General features: G+C 45.1%; 1 protein-coding gene across 1 annotated transcript in view; it reads right to left on the bottom strand.

The window, feature by feature from the left end:
- Window positions 1-8: 8 nt before the first annotated feature.
- The window catches only part of rptor (regulatory associated protein of MTOR, complex 1), a 151,395-nt gene continuing 134,464 nt past the window's right edge, over window positions 9-16,939 (bottom strand). Inside the window, 6 exon segments of the mRNA XM_029121917.2 lie at window positions 9-3,430; window positions 4,088-4,217; window positions 4,680-4,796; window positions 5,344-5,430; window positions 7,243-7,370; window positions 9,985-10,091. Coding sequence (XP_028977750.2) covers window positions 3,362-3,430; window positions 4,088-4,217; window positions 4,680-4,796; window positions 5,344-5,430; window positions 7,243-7,370; window positions 9,985-10,091 — 638 coding nt within the window. The 3' untranslated portion in view covers window positions 9-3,361.

Below are 16,939 nucleotides of genomic sequence, written 5' to 3'. Positions count from 1 at the left end.
AGCTTCTTTAAAGCCACCCTTTGCCTTGGTGACAACATTGCAATCTTTGCATTCTCTCATCCAGCGTCATGAGGTAGTCACCAGGAATGCATCTCAATTGACAGGTGTGCCCTGTGTAAAAGTAAATGTGTCAGGCTATCATTTGTTCTTCAACATGATATTGACTCAAAACACACCCACAGACTGCGTAAGGCCTATGAGACCAAGGAGAATGGTGGCGCTGCATCAGATGACCTGGCCTCCACAATCACCAACCTCAACCCAGTTGCAAGGGTTTGGTATGAGTTGGACCTCATAGTGAAGGAACAGCAGTGTTCAGCGTATGTGGGAACCTGTCAAGACTGTTGGAAATGCATTCCAGATGACTACCTCATGAAGCTGGTTCAGACAATGCCAAGAGTGTGCAAAGCAGTTATCAAGGCAAAGTTTGGCTACTTTGAAGGAGCTAAAACATACATGTATTTTGATTTGTTTAACACTCTTTTGGTTACTACATGATTTCATGTGTTATTTCAAAGTTTTGATGTCTTCATTAATACACTACAATGTGTAAAATAATAAAAATAATGAAACACCTTTAAATTAATGCGTGACCAAACTTTTGACGGGTACAGTTGGTTTGCAACAGGTGATTTTGGCACTCACCTCTCCAATACAACTTTCTTTGTTGGGTTTGAGCTCGATATAGTGAACATTTAACAATGTTTTAATGGGCTATTTTCCATGACAATAAGCTCTGGCCAAGAGAGAAGTGTTCAGATACCATATTTCATAACCATTCCAATAAGGTTTTTCATTACGAGTTGAGATGGTTAGGTTAATATAGAACTGCTGTAAAGTAATTTAAAAGATGTATAACTACAATTGCAGTGGATATAAAACATGGATGACATTTTTTTTTTTTATTACCTTAAGAAGCTCTGCAGCTCTGTAGGGCAGTTAATTATTTGAGCATATGCAGTCAGACATTCCACATGCTGTTTTATAGACATACATTTGTGCACAAGCCAGGTAATGCTTGCTCAAGCAATAGCCTATTTTTAGTTGCAGTGTGTGATTTTTGACCACTGGTTGTAAAAGTGGTGCTGTTGAGCCAAAAAAGCCCCTTAAAAGAGTGTTCTATGACATGGATGGCGATTTCTGCCCCATATCTTCAAAAACACTTAAACATGGAAAATCACGGCCGACTGAGATTTGATGGTGATTCTACATACGGGCTATGCAAATACACACAACATATTACACATCCAGCCCAAAGTAGAGGGTTTAAAAAAAGATTTTGTTAATAGCAAAAGTCCCAGACTGCATCTTTAAAAAATAAATGAAAATGCACAATTTAGCAGAAGACATGGCAAATTTCAGAGGATGCATAGACACCCGAAGTTATAGAAATTTGGTAGGTTAGCGAGGGAATAAAGCAGACATTGTGTTTTTGGGAAACATTTGGTTCTGAAACATATCCAACACAAACTGATTATCCCTCATCTGACATTTTTGGGATCGGATATATCTGAATTCGGATCCCACACGGACTGGGAGTTGTTTTTACAAAAACGTACATATATTTTGGGTAATGGTTAGACTTTTTACGGATACAGGTCATCTTAGATAAACATTTTGGGATCCAATGATTACCTCTAGTAGATACAGCCAAGGAAATGTTAATCGAAAACCTAATCCACATGGCAACCCCTATATATAGAACATACACCCAGTCGTTTTACATACCAACTACGCAAAAAGCAAAAGTAGCCACATGACAAAAAGACTAACAACCAGATTTTCCCTAGGAATATGTCTTCTAGTTGATGAATACAAATTGAATGCATTCAATTATCAAAATAATGTTTTAATTAAAATAGAACAGTCATGATTTATAAAAGCAATAAGACGCGCAAGGCAGTGAATGTAGTCATGATCCGGTATTGCTTCAGGACAATCTGTATTCATGATATAGCACTGGATCTTTGGCCTCATTGCTCATGTTATTTACCAGTGGGGTGTACACCAACTGGAGTCACTTGTTTTTTGACTCAACCTTCTAAAACTCCCTTTCATATCAATGCAAACACGGCTGGCAAATAAAATCAACGTTAAGAAAAATCAAACAAAAAAGCAAATGGCAGCAGATATCTCCAAAAACAGAAGCGGGTGAGGGTCAGGCGTCGGGCCGCGTGGGGTTGGCATGTGGCTGTTCTAGCTGGACATTCCACCGACAGTCCTCCGATACCTGTGTGCTTGGGACGCAGCAAAGTAGCAGCAGAACGCCGTCCCCACAGGACAACCTGGCACTGCTGTCAATGGGGGCGGGGCGAGAATCAATCAGAGGCCTTCAGGCTGGGGTTGTCTCCATAGAAACCGGAGACTGACATGGACCTAGCGGGCCGCGGCTACGCCTCCGGAGCTCGTAGTTCAGGACCCCAAATGTGTTGTCTGCGTGTCCCAGGGCCGGGGCCACCCGGTCCAGTCTGAGGCCGTGGTGACAGTTCCTAGCTACCTCATTATTGCTTTGCAAGTAGGGGCAGATTTGGGATTACAACGGGTTGAGAGCAGAACAATAGCTAGCCCCTGCGCTAAGGACACGGGGTCAGTCTCTGGGCGTCAGATCCGAGGGCGGGACACTGTAGGTAACCGGCCGAGGGCGGTGGGCTTGGTAAGCGGAGATAAAGGGGCCTGACGTTCTGGTTAGTACTACAGTAGAACACGTCCAAGTCTGTGGATCCACTCAGGACACGTCACATTAGCAGACACTCTCACGCACCAGATGTGCCGTCCTGTGATGGAGCAGCAGGGCAAAGTCCAGTAGCTACAGTGGGGACACGGTGAGTGGGCCTTTCAATAGTGTGGCGTCCACATGACCACGCCTTAAGGTCGAGCGTGCACCTGGCATCCCCAGTGCGTGCGTGCGTGTGTGTGTGCGTGTGAGAGAGGGAAATGTATCGCCAACTCTCCTCTGGAGACCCACTGACCAATGCATAGAGGTCACAGAAAGGTCATATAAAGGTCATTTAGAGTTCATTCAGGTACTGAAAACGCCTGTCGCCCCCAGCCAAGGCCAGTACCGTTAAAATAGACCTATAATTCATCTCTGTATATATGCAATTAAATATACACGCTCCTCAGCACAGCCAAGTCTACAATCAACAGCTTCATAATAATAAGAATATGAATAACCCATAAAGAATAATAATAATATTATAAGTCATTATCATAACACAAGTTTGTTTTTCAGCAGCCATCACTATAGAACATTCAGGGGATAGTATTAATTGCATATGTACATTAGAAGTAATTTACATCCTGGCTCCAGGGAGAGATGAGAGCCCAACATTTAAAGTGGTCAGGGGTGGATGCTAAGGTGTTATCTGAGCCTCTTCTCTGCTGAATAGATGGACATGTAGTAGTCGTTGCTGCCCACCGCCAGATGGGGCTGTTGGGAGAGAGAAAGGGAAAACGATTATTGTGTACTCAAAGAGTGGTGCAAAGTGTAATGAGGCCAGCTATCCCAAACGAGGTGCCATGATATCAAAACGGCTTCAGCAGACAAACTTTGGAAAACACTTATGCTTGGGGCTAGTAACCTCCGGTAGCCGTAGGTGGATTTGGTTAACCCCATTACTGATAGATTTGATTTCCTTCAGAACCCCTTAGAACTCGTTAATTGCTCACAGGTTGCTGCTGTAAATAATAAGCTGTACTTAGCATACTTACCTGAAGAAGAAAAAAGCACAAAGGAGACAAGATCAGAAAGTGAAACAGGCTGGGGAGTGGGAACATCAATGATAGCGTTCTTTTTAAACAGAAGATCATAGACAGTTATTGACTGATCTTCCTTGATGCATCCTCCCTTACATCCCTCAGACTGCTCTAATTAAGAAAGAACAATGTTGATTTCATGGTGTCACAGGGGGGAAAAAAGTTGTGGAACCCCTGGAATGAAGCACGTGAGGTGGAGCAGGTTCTCAGGGAGTATATAACGACACACATAGGAAATATCTTTAACCAAAAACATTACACCTCCAAAATGACGTTAGCAAAGAATGTAATTGCATTGGTATTTAATAATAGAAGTAAAATGCCACTGTACCCAGTAAGGATGGAAGGCCAAACAGCTGATAGCCCCGATCCTCTGGCCCATAAAACCATCGTAGTACTTGATGTTGCTGATAACATCACCGTTCGCGTTGTACACCGCTATGAACTGGTTCATCGACCCACTGGGAAAGGATGCAGTGAACAAGAGAATGAAGGAAAGAGTGAGAATTTAACAAAGTTAGTGAAAGCTCAGCCCTTTTGGAAAGACAACAGGTACACCAAAAAATTGCTAAACCTTAACACAGAAAACTGAAAACCTTAACACAGAAAACTGTAAACACTAACACAGAAAACTGTAAACACTAACACAGAAAACTGTAAACACTAACACAGAAAACTGTAAACCTTAACACAGAAAATTGTAAACCTTAACACAGAAAATTGTAAACCTTAACACAGAAAATTGTAAACCTTAACACAGAAAATTGTAAACCTTAACACTTAACAATGGTGTTGACCACATTCAATCATAGTGAGTTTAAAGCGAAGAGTTAGTTAGAAGGCTAACAAATGCCACATCATTAAGTCTTCTTTCTAGCTCCGTGATTCAGACCGATTATAAAGGCCCTCCCTGCAGAACTCACCAGGCGAACAGGTTGGCCTGTGGATGGATGTCCAGAGCGGTTAACCCCTTCACCGTCTGCAACACGTTCACAGAATCTGGTGACCGAAGTTCGAAGAAACGCACATCTCCATCGACACTGGTGAGGAGGCAATATAAACATTTACTGACACATCAGCATCCCTTTAGACAGACAACAACGATGGGGAGGAACTTGGACTGAGGAAGAGTATCAACATGGTACTAAAACTACACATGGGGAATAAGAGACCGCAAGACTGAAGTATCAACACAGTACTATGACCATATAAGGGCAATAAGAAACTACAGGAGGACTACAGGGTACATACATGGGCTACAAATGGCAATGAAAACATGTGGGCAATGAGAAAGTACTATGACCATATAAGGAGGATAAGAGACTGCAAGACAGAGAATAAACACATAGTACTATGACCATACATGGGCAATAACAGACTGCAAGACTAGAGCATCAACGCAATACTATGACCATATATGGGCAATGAGGAACTGCAAGACTAGAGTATCGACACATTACTAACAACATATACGTGCAATACGAGACCACAAAAGGACTAGAGGGTCAACAAATAGAACTATGACCACATACGGTCTGCGCACCCAAGTGAGCGTTAAATCAGTGAAACACAATTAATGAGCGGTACCTGACACTGATGATGTTGCCGTCGGTCTGCTTCTGCAGGTGGGCCTTGACCACCCAAGACGTGTGTTCCCGGTACGTCATCACACGGCTGGGGGCACAGAGGAGAAATGTCGGTGACTGAAGTCCACCCGAAACCGCGCCTCTGTCCATAGGGGCGTACAGCGACACGGTTTGTGACGGTTGCAAGGGGACTCTCGTTTTTTCGGGGCAGTTGAACTGTGAATACTGATCAATATGACAGCATGTGAGAACGTGAGGCAGTGGCTTTGTGTCTGCCTGGTCATGTGTTGAATAGCGTCAGTTCACTTGAGGGCCACCAGGTGTCGGTATAAGGACGTGGACGTGAGCACTTTCTGCTAAGCAATCGCCATGGCAACAGCGTCAGGGAGCAATTGAGGCCTGTTGATCAGTGTAGTTGTCCTTGACCACAGAAACTGAATGAAATTACCCAAACCCTAAATTGCATTAGAAAAAATCCGCAAAGGAGCATTGAGGACCTACACATGGTTCTCTGTATGAGGAGACCAGGGGGATAGTGTTCAGTGTGTCTGCGTTATGAGGAGACCAGGGTGATAGTGTTCAGTGTGTCTGCGGTATGAGGAGACCAGGGGCATAGTGTTCAGTGTGTCTGCTCTATGAGGAGACCAGGGGGATAGTGTTCAGTGTGTCTGCTCTATGAGGAGACCAGGGGGATAGTGTTCAGTGTGTCTGCTGTATGAGGAGACCAGGGGGATAGTGTTCAGTGTGTCTGCTGTATGAGGAGACCAGGGGGATAGTGTTCAGTGTGTCTGCTGTATGAGGAGACCAGGGGGATAGTGTTCAGTGTGTCTGCTGTATGAGGAGACCAGGGGCATAGTGTTCAGTGTGTCTGCGGTATGCGGAGACCAGGGGCATAGTGTTCAGTGTGTCTGCTCTATGAGGAGACCAGGGGGATAGTGTTCAGTGTGTCTGCGGTATGAGGAGACCAGGGGCATAGTGTTCAGTGTGTCTGCTCTATGAGGAGACCAGGGGGATAGTGTTCAGTGTGTCTGCGGTATGAGGAGACCAGGGGGATAGTGTTCAGTGTGTCTGCGGTATGAGGAGACCAGGGGGATAGTGTTCAGTGTGTCTGCGGTATGAGGAGACCAGGGGGATAGTGTTCAGTGTGTCTGCGGTATGAGGAGACCAGGGGGATAGTGTTCAGTGTGTCTGCTGTATGAGACCAGGAGAGCACCACCCCAGTGCCGGGGGGTAAACTCTTACCATTAGCATTAGTTAAACATTCATGGGACACTTTATGGCATAACTGCTCTTTCTCTGGGGGGTGTAAAACAATGTTTGGCTAAGGGGGGCACATCTAATGACATGCTACACTGTGTAGACACAGAACATGGAAGAATAGTTTGGAGATACACAACGCAATATTTAGTCCAACTCATGAAATAAATGACGAAAATGTAATATGATTCATGAAATACATGTGAGAATATGTATGAGATGAGAAAGGAAAAAAACATTGTGATTAACAGTGTTGCACATTTGGCTCTGCTTGTACGATGTTACATTGTGACTGATGAAAGTTCAGGGGATTAATAAAAAAAGCACTGCAGCATAAATCACATCTGATATAGAAGACAGCTATTGAAAGAATGAATCAAATCTCACAGGCAAATACAATATCTTCCCATTGATAAAGGTTTATTTGAGTCATTAAAAAAAATTCCTAGGGGTAACTATAAAAGTGACATATTTTTGACAAACCAATATATATATTTACTAAGAATGTATTTTCTCTTTGAACAATCTTACCTCAATTTTTCTCATAGCATCGGTTTAGACCAGACAAGGAGTTTGATACATTTTTTGAGTTCAGTGTATTTTCCAGTACTGACCCCAACCTGACTGTTTGTGTGGGACTCACCACTCATTGGGACCCATCCTCCTGTCATATATGCGGACCGAGCCGTCGCCCAGCCCCGCCGCGATAAGAGAACGCTGGGAGTCACATGACAGGCTGGTCACACAGCTGTCTGCCCCAGTCGGGATGTCCTGTTGAAGACGCAGATGATTAGCTTGAGCAAGCTAAACAAACAAAACCTAACGAAATACAATCACAACGTCGCTGTGACCTAACGGACAGCGCTGTCAAGGCGGTCGTTAAACAATGAATGCGGAGCTAACAAGTCGATCGATCACGGCTGACTGATGGAGCGCGCGGCCTGCTGTCGCAGAGGGCCGGAGGCAACAGGCCGTCAGGCTCTACAAACGACCGTCACCCAGAGCTAATGGACTGGATAAAAACCGGCGACGTCCAAGTCAGAGGTTCAGAGGCAGTGACCGCACCGGGGGGAAATAGCGGCGTTGAAGAACGCGGTGGTCAGCCGTGTGGGCTGTGTGACTACGATGGGTGTGTTTTTATTTGAATCTGGCTGTTCTGAAGTTACGCGTGGACGGGAAAGTGCAATGGACCCTTAACCAGACGTACAACTGCCTTTGGTTCAGATCTAACAATGCGATAGACCCCAGGCTATTATTATATAACCTGAGATAATATTTTGGTTCCTTTACTCATTTATAGACCTTAGGCTGGTGTTAGATACAAGTAAAACTAAGCACATGCAATTCTCAAGGTGCCAAAATCTACAATTGGATGATCTAAAAAATACTAAACTTGACGGTTCAGTTATAGAACAAACTCCTACCTATAGAAACCTTCAGATTTGGTTAGATAATTAACTCTCATTTAAAACACATTGCCCAGTTGGTTAAGGGGACATTTCACCATAGCAACTATTTAATGTACCATTTACTAATGTTAGCAATAATACATTTGTGTAAAACACACGTTCTTCTCAACACCACCGAGATCGAGCGAATATAACATTTTGTGGTAGAACCTAGTTACTCTGTATAGACTCTGTGCACCAGCGTAGTGACAGAAGTCGGCATTGCAGTTTCCGGTTTACTTACTAATACTCATCCACATTAGTAAACACCTAAACTCACAACCAGATGAGTGATGCTGTTGTACGAAAAAAAAAAGAAATATAATGTACGTGACTCATTTAAGTATCAAGGTACAAGTGGGGCATCATTTTAATCAGGAGAATGTCCTCTTTTTAATTAAATATGGCTTGCGCCATTCAATGACTTTGACGCTAGACTAGAAATAGTCAGAAAAGGTTGATTTTTTATATAGTTCCACGTAACGCATGGGGACGCGCTAGCGTTCCAGCTCATCCAGCGTTCTTTTGCCATTTATGAGGCTAGGGTGAATTTTTATGCTTTCTATTGTCCTGCCTAATACTACACTAAAAAGGAACACGTCGCTAACTAGCTTAGCCGATAGCCGGTCGGCACACCACAGTAAACTACTTTCCCTCGTAGCTGTGCAGATAACTCGATACGTAGAGTTTGAATCCCTTGTTCCACTAGCTTGTTGGAGCAGGGGACCAGGCATCAACAATTCAATGGACATCAATAATGCTTCTTTTAGGCAGGTCTTGGAGACATCTACTAAAAACTGAAATTTTGGGCGATGCGGGTGATGGCCTTAAGTAAACCGGAAAATGATATGCCAACATCTGGCTAAATCGGAAGTTCGTCCATACGCTCGCAGAGTAACTGAGTCTTAGCTAAATGAAACAAAACATGAGTACAGTCATCTTTCAGATAGTGATTGGTACTTCAATACACCCAGTAACTTTTGGTGCCCAAAAAATAAACCTTGCTCCTCTTGGCCAATTGTTTGAGAAACAAATCTGACTGTCCTATGAATCTCTCAGACATGATACACACCACCTAAGGTCTGCCCTGGGGTGAAGCACCCCTTTAAGTAACTGAAGATTCTTGTTCTTTTTTAAACAAATTATAAATGTAATCTCATCACTGAAAATAAACTGTACAGGCCATTTCCATGTCAGTACTTGACTATAGGGGCATTCTAAATATACACACGTCAGTGTTGGTACAGAAACCTCTCAATGGAGTCCATCATGCCGCATTGTTTTATTACTGGTGCAAACTCATCATTGTCTTTTATACAGTGCAGTCGGCCTCGGCTCTCTGACATCCAAAAGGGCCAGATATTGCTTAAGGTTTGAATATAAAGCTGTTCTGCACAAACGTCCACATCTTACCTTAAGAATAACCCGGCAATTACGCATCCCACTCAAGGAACACCCAGCAGAGTAGTGTTAAGCTTGATGTTCTGGGGCCCATAAATACATGTAAATGTTGACCTTTATATTGTGCACTGTAATTGCTACTGTTAATGTTTGTGCATTTTAAATGGATATTTTACATACATTTTATTATGTATTTAATACTTTTTATGTCATTTATTATTGCTGGAATACAGGGCAAAATTGCATTGGGACATAGTTCTCGGCTTGACTTCTCTGTATAAACAATGGTGGAATAATACAAATAGAAGTACTTCCATTTGTCTGTTCTAGATGACGCGCACCCTCCAACCTATACTGGGAGGCCAATGGAACGTGAAGCGCTGTTTGTTCAGAGCGGGGGACATACAGCACCGGGAACGGCATACAGAATTGCGTGGGTGCTTCTTCTTGTTTTCCATTTGTTCTGCTAAACATTGCCATTTCGGGAAGGATGTCCTATTTATCTACACATCCTGTGTGTGTGCGTGTGTGTTTACCTGGACCTTCATCTCCCTCTCGGTGTCCCAGATCCTGATGACCCTCACGTCTCCAGAGGCCATTAGCAGCCCCGTCTCCTGCTCCCAGTCCACCACCATGCCAGCCCCTAGGAGAGCACACACACCGCTGACTCAGGTCCAGGCCCAGCGCAGCCGTCACATCTATCTGCTTAACCCGCGCGGACGAGGTAACCAAGGAAATTCCCCCAAAACAATGCCAATGTTGTGGAAACATGTTGGGGGAAAATATCTTTAATCTCCTCATAGCCCCTGTCAAAATGTTCATGTTTTTAGTCAATTGATTGTCTGTCTTACGTGTTAAGTAAAACAAGCTGAGTATAATGCTGGTATGGATGTCAAGTGTTTACCATCCACCTCGTAACCGCTAGAAACAATTTTATCTGTCCACAACCACTGATTTCTGTATGCTAACCGTGCCTCCAGGTTGTTAATGGGAGTTAGCACCCAGGAGTCACTTCTCAAACTGAAAATGACCTTTTCTAAACAGGAAAACATTCATATATAATGGAACAGGACTTGAGGAACTACACTGTTCAAAAAAATTAAGGGAACACTTAGGGTTTCGATGAAGGAAATATATTAAAGATCAAAATCTTAACTGTACATTGTGTAACTCGTTGAGAACAAAATTATGTAAAAACAGTCAATCGAAAACAAAATCATAAACCGATTTAGGGCTGGATTCAAGATCACACCGAAAATCGAAATAAACAATTGAAATCACAGGCTGTTCCAACTTGCGTGAATTTTATCACAGCAACTCAATGTGACTCAGTAATTTGTATGGCCCCCACGTGCCTGTATGCACTCCCAACAGCGTCTGGGCAAGCTCCTGATGAGACGATGGATGGTTTCCTGAGGGATCTCCTCCTAGACCTGAATCAGGGCATCAGTGATCTCCTGAACAGTCTGTGGTGCTACTTGGGAGGCATCGGATGCACCAATACATAATACCCCTGAGGTTCTCAATTGTATTCAGGTCTGGGGAAAGTGAGGGCCAGTCAATAGCATCAATGCCTTCGTCATCCAGGAACCACATGAGTTCGGGCATTGTTCTGCACTGGGAGGAACCCAGGGCCCACTGCACCAATGTAAGGTCTGATGATGGCTTTGAGGATTTCATCCGGTACCTAACAGCAGTCAAGAGTACCGTTGACCCTCCAAGGATATGCATCCCCAGACCATCACTGGCCCACCGCCAAACCAGTTATACTGGATGATGTTGCAGGCAGCATAATGTTCACCACAGCATCTCCAGACTCATCACGTCTGTCACGTGTGCTCAGCATGAACCTGCTCTCATCTGTAAAGAGAACAGGGCGCCAATGGGGGGCCCTGTCAGTTCTGGTGTTCTCTGGCAAAGGCCAATCAAGCTGCACGGTGCTGGGCTGTGAGCACAGGTCCCACAAGAGCACAACCGTACTCACTGAGCCTGCGGTCGGGTCTCACACACACGTCACCCTCACAGTCTCAACACAGACCATCCTCTTCATCCTGAATGGATTCGTCACCTTCACTATCACACTCATCATCCCCAGTGTATTAATCATAGAGATGCCCGTCATCGCCATCCATCGCCATCCTCCCCATCTGTTCTAAGGCCCCTGTACGGGTCCACATCCCCAACGGCTCTGTGGAGTCTTCAAAGCCCCAGCGTGGCTGACCCTGACGTCACCACACAGGCTGCTAGCTAGCCCGGGCTCACATGCAGACGTGGGGGAACACTTCACAGACTGTACTCAGCCACCCGCCGAGTTGGGACGGACACGGACGGACACACAGACAGACAGACAGACACACAGACACACAGACAGAGAGACACACAGACACACAAACACACAGACACAGAAAGAGAGAAAGATGCACAAAAAACGAGCACATTCAAAGACACGCACAAAAACACAAAACACACACACAGAGAACGATTGGCCCAACAGAGGGGAAATGGAGGCATTCCCTTTGAAGTGAGGAGCTCTGTGTTTGTCAGACATTCTTAATCTCTGGTTGAAGTACAGAGAGGGGAGGGAGATTGCGGCATAGAAGAAAACCCAACAAGCTTATACCAACTTCAACTACTCCAGGCAAGGAGCAGCAATGGAGGTTAATGCACTGCCTTACATCTCCTCCGGTGCTTTGAAAACTACCAGTCGTCATTGTCTGATCACGATCCCTCCAGTTTTGGATCATCCACAGTTTCCCTCCATTGTCATATTTGTTTTCCAGACCCTCATTCTACTGTACCTCTCCATAAGCTTAGCCGTCTAAGCAGCAACAAAGCCCATTCATTCCTCAGGAGCACAGAGTCCCCACGCAGACCAGACGCTCCCAGTCAACTTCCCTCCAATTAGACAGAATCACTGAGTTCTTACCACGGCAGCCAAAGGCCTTCTGAACCCACACAGAAATCAATAGGGACATAATGTATGGAGACGCGTGACTGAGGGAGTGCAGCAAGGCCCGGCTGCCACGTCGGCAAAACACGGGCTCGTCTTATACACGGGGGAGGCACCTCCATTAGGTCTCCGGCCCCTCTCTTTTTTTGCTCTACTTTCCTCTCCCCCATCTCGCACTCATTCCTCACACTCTTTCCATCTCCCTCGGTCACAAATTCCCCCCTAACCGCTTTCTGTGACGACTACAAAGGCGGCTAGCTAATCACTTCGTTAGCATTAGCGTACCGTATAATGGAACGGCTATTCCCTGGCGGTAAGTGTAATGAGGGGGAGCGCTGCAGAGAGCTAGCGAAAGGCTGCGTTAGTGGTCTCTGGTGACTAAGACAGCCACTACTCAGACGGCCCCAGTCTATGTTCCCCTGTTCCCATCCTCTCCTCACAATATCCCCGCCTGTCACCATATACACACCTGGTTCTCTCGCCGCATACTCATTTCACACCATTATCGGCTCTCACACAGCGCAGTTCATTAAAGACGGCGCCTGACTTCTCTCCCCTTCATCGTGTTTGCTTTGAAAGGACCCAGGTAATGGAATGTTCGGTGACTGCGCAGTACTTTCAGCTCGTGATTAGCGACGAGGGTGTCCCCACTGATGAGCGGCTGATTTGGCGGATGCTGACACAAGGAGTTTGGAGAAAACCTCTGGTGCTAGGCTAGCTGACATGTCCGTTCGACAGACATCCCATTTAACAGTCTCTGTATTACATGTCATTAGAGTATGAGGGAGTCTCTGAATATCAGAGTGGGGAAGACTGAATACTTGGCCTGTTATTTGGACTGGGTCCAGACACAGAAAGACATCTCATATTCCGTCTGTCCCAGTCTGTAGGCCGCTGCCTCCCAGAGGACTTTTAACTGCAGCCATCCAGCAGTACACTAAATGTGGAGTAGGACACATTCAGTTGCCTGAAGCCAAACAGACACAGGACTGCCCTACTTTCACACAAACTTCCCCTGAAAAAAAACCATTTAAAATGTTTGGATAAAAAAAAAAAATGTCAGGCTACTTTGGCAGATAATAGTAGGGAACTATAGAGTTGAGTGAGTGAGAAAGAGAGAAAGAACAGACTGGAAAGGACGAGGAACGACAGAGGGAGGGACAACAGGGGGACGATGACAACGGGGGGGCGACGACAGAGGTAGGGACAACTGGGGGGGGTTGTTGAGAGGGAGCGCTTCTCAGAGCTAGCCCACAACACACAGGAGCACGCAGGCAGACAGGAACACACAAACTGGGTTTCTCAAATCTCACACATTTCCCCACTTTCTTTCTCTAAAAAGACTCACTTTCCCCTCTCGCTCTCCCCCTAGAATAACTGTTACTGCCTTCCCCTCCTCTCCCTGGAGTAACAATCTCACTTACGCCCCCCCTGCCCCCGCAGAGGAACTGTCACTTTCAGCCACTCTCTCTCCCTCACTAGACCGACTGATTTTCCTCCGCTCCCCTAACCACCAAACCTCCTTTTCTCTCTGTCTCTCCTCCATCTCCATCTCCCTCCTCTGGGACACACTTGGCATGCTAATCCACCTGCGGAGTGGAAAAAACCTAATGTGGATGAGGACAGTTTTAAGGCCCCCTGCTTTGCTGTGGAGGAAACTAATCACGGGTCCCTGTACAGTGGAGTCGGGGCCTCAGAGGTATGGAAGAGGATGGGTTCAGTAGTCCTGCTTATCGACACCATCAATTACCAGCAGGGCTCCGTGTGTACACTTAAGACTCTTGAGGATGCCCGAAACATGTTTTTTTATTTATTACTACTTACCGGGGTACCAGAGTTGGTAGCTTAAATTAATGAGAGCGCAGTGAACTATCCACCCGTGATAACCGTGTAATTCAAACCCGGCAACTGGATGGGTCCACTAGGACTAAATCAAATCAAATTCACATCACACTCGAGCTGAAGCAACACTCTCTGCGTAGCGTGTACACAAACTGTTTCTGTCATCATTTATTGATAAATGTTAATTTATTTTCTACTTTAAAACTCACTAATTTACCAGGAATAAACCCTACAATCGCTCTGTCTGTCGTTGACTTGTGTATGGAAAAATCCCACTGAAAACTAGAGTTCTCTGGAAAGTTTTTCCACTATGTCTGTTCTGTAAATGGCCCCTGGCACGAAGTTGCCAGCTTTGGCCAGTGAGTAGAGAGATACTGAGGAATGGGAGGACTGGGGAAGGATGGAGTAATGGGAGGGTAAGGGAAGAAACATGCAGTGCAGGAGCAGCCTGCTGAAGGAGCAACATACTGAGTAAGAGGCAAGGAGCACTCACCTCCCTGTCCCTTAGTCCTGTCAAGATAGATGGACACCCGCCTGGCCAGACCTGCAAAGAGCACAGAGGAGGGGTTGAAGCATAGGGGAGGAAGGGTGAGCACAGAGGAAGTGGGAGAGCCACAATGGAGGTGGGAGGAGCAGAGATGGGCGGGGGAGGAACACCAAGGAGGTGGGAGGGGCAGAGTTGAGTAGGGGAGGAGCACAGAGGAGGTGGGTGGAACATAGAGCAGTAGGGGAGGAGCATAGGTGAAGGAGGAAGAGGGGGAACCCAGGAGGGGGGAAGGAGAGTGAGAAGCACATCAGCCCTAGCACATCACACAACAACGAACCCCAGATGCACGGACACACTCTCTGTCTGTGTTTTTTATTATGAAGGTCTGATGCACGCAGAGACAGAGACAGTGAGCCGCTTCAGAACAAGGCCAGTTTCCCCAGCATGAGCTTGGCATTTGCAAGTTGTACATTCGAGCTAATACACAGGGATGGAAGACTACCGGCCCACTACTGACTGTGCATTTAGGACAGGCTCTGTGCGTTCTGAGCGACTCCACATGTTAAATCATACATGTCGCAGCGTCCTCTAAGGGCCTAGGTCAAAACACAGAGAATAGAGTGGATGTTGGAGGCATCATACGTAAAGGCCTGAATGGAGGATTTTAAAACTCCAGTGTCAGAGAGAGATTATCAATCATATTAGGGACTATTCAGTCAAGGACAGTTTAATTTAGATAAACAATATAGATAAGATCATGTGAACTGTTGACCTTCGCCTTCCAAGGAAACATAGAACACTTTTCCCACAGCTACATTTGGCAGCTACTGCAGTGAAAATTGAAACTCTCGCTCAATCTGTCTTTTAGACATGCGCGTGGTGATGTGGAAGGTCAAAGCGCTTCCTGTTGACATAGCTAGCCTGCTAACTTCAGAGACATTTCAGAAGGAACATGCTAAACATCTCGGCAAACTCTGCTTGCTTCATAAAAGTATAAACAGACTGCCTGAAAACGAACAGAAATCAGTCTGCCAACCTATCTGCATCTTTCATGTCAACAGCACATTTTCCTCAGCTGTGCCCAGGGCAGCGGCTTGCAAGAGGAGGCTAACTGCTAATCTGAGAAATCTGATGACTCAGTTAGCAATAGCAATTAGTTAGACACCAAATTCATCATTAGGAGGGCTTCACTGGATAGCATCCACCCCTAAACCGAATTCCTTTAGCTGAAGATCAAGTTTGATCAATAATAGAATGTTGGATGGGTTGAATTTGGGATAGCTTTTGTTAGCTTAGTACCTGACTAGCATCATGCCATTGCTACACAACCACCTTAAAAACAATGACTGAAAAACAGTCATTATCAACATCCTTAAAATTTATTTAGTATTCATGTGACTATATTTGCGTGTTTTATAGGAATTCAACTTTAGTTCATAAAAATAACTAGCTAACTAGAAAGTTTAGCTAGCCAACTATCCATCCCTCTTGCTTTAGGAATGTGGCCAGCTGTCTGGAAAGGGTCATTTACAATGTTGCCCTAGTAGGAGCAATTTGCCCATTTGGGTAAACACTTAGGACAGGAGGAAGACACAACCGGGGACAGGAAGGGATAAAGGAACATAACTGTCTTGACAGGATGAATATGCAGATTCTTACCTCCACCCAGTCCTCCATGAGTATTGATGATTCTCTAGTTACCTCAGATCTCATTGACCTTGTATCTATGTGTATCTTTCTATTTGCAAGTATTACACTATAAACTGTTGTGAGGTGTTTTTAGTTGCTTTCCAACTAATCATAGCAATTTTTTATTCTGTTTATAAAGTTGGAAGGACCCATTGTCTTCCCACCTCATAGCTCATTCCACTTCAATACTTAACGAGCGAGACATCGTCTTCATACCTCAGTAGTTGTAAGAATAATCTGTTGGAAATGTGTCTAGATCACCTTGGAAGGTGATGTGCGACAATTGACATTTTCACCCATTTATACTATTAAAAGGAATCGCCAAAGCAAATCTGTCCACAAGTAGGGGAACATAATGGGGAATGTAATGGGGAAGAGCAACATGGAACACAAACCGATCAAAGTCACATAGGAGCAGAGTAACAGGCCAGACCCAAATCATAATTTAAAAATCAGGCTAAATGAAGAGGAATGAAGAGCATCTGAGACCAGCTGTTACTGAGTGGAGGGAAGGTCTTTGGGC

Source organism: Esox lucius, chromosome 9 (assembly GCF_011004845.1).
Source record: "Esox lucius isolate fEsoLuc1 chromosome 9, fEsoLuc1.pri, whole genome shotgun sequence".
In the NCBI taxonomy this organism is placed as follows: domain Eukaryota; kingdom Metazoa; phylum Chordata; class Actinopteri; order Esociformes; family Esocidae; genus Esox; species Esox lucius.
This window is presented reverse-complemented; position numbering and strand designations above follow the sequence as displayed.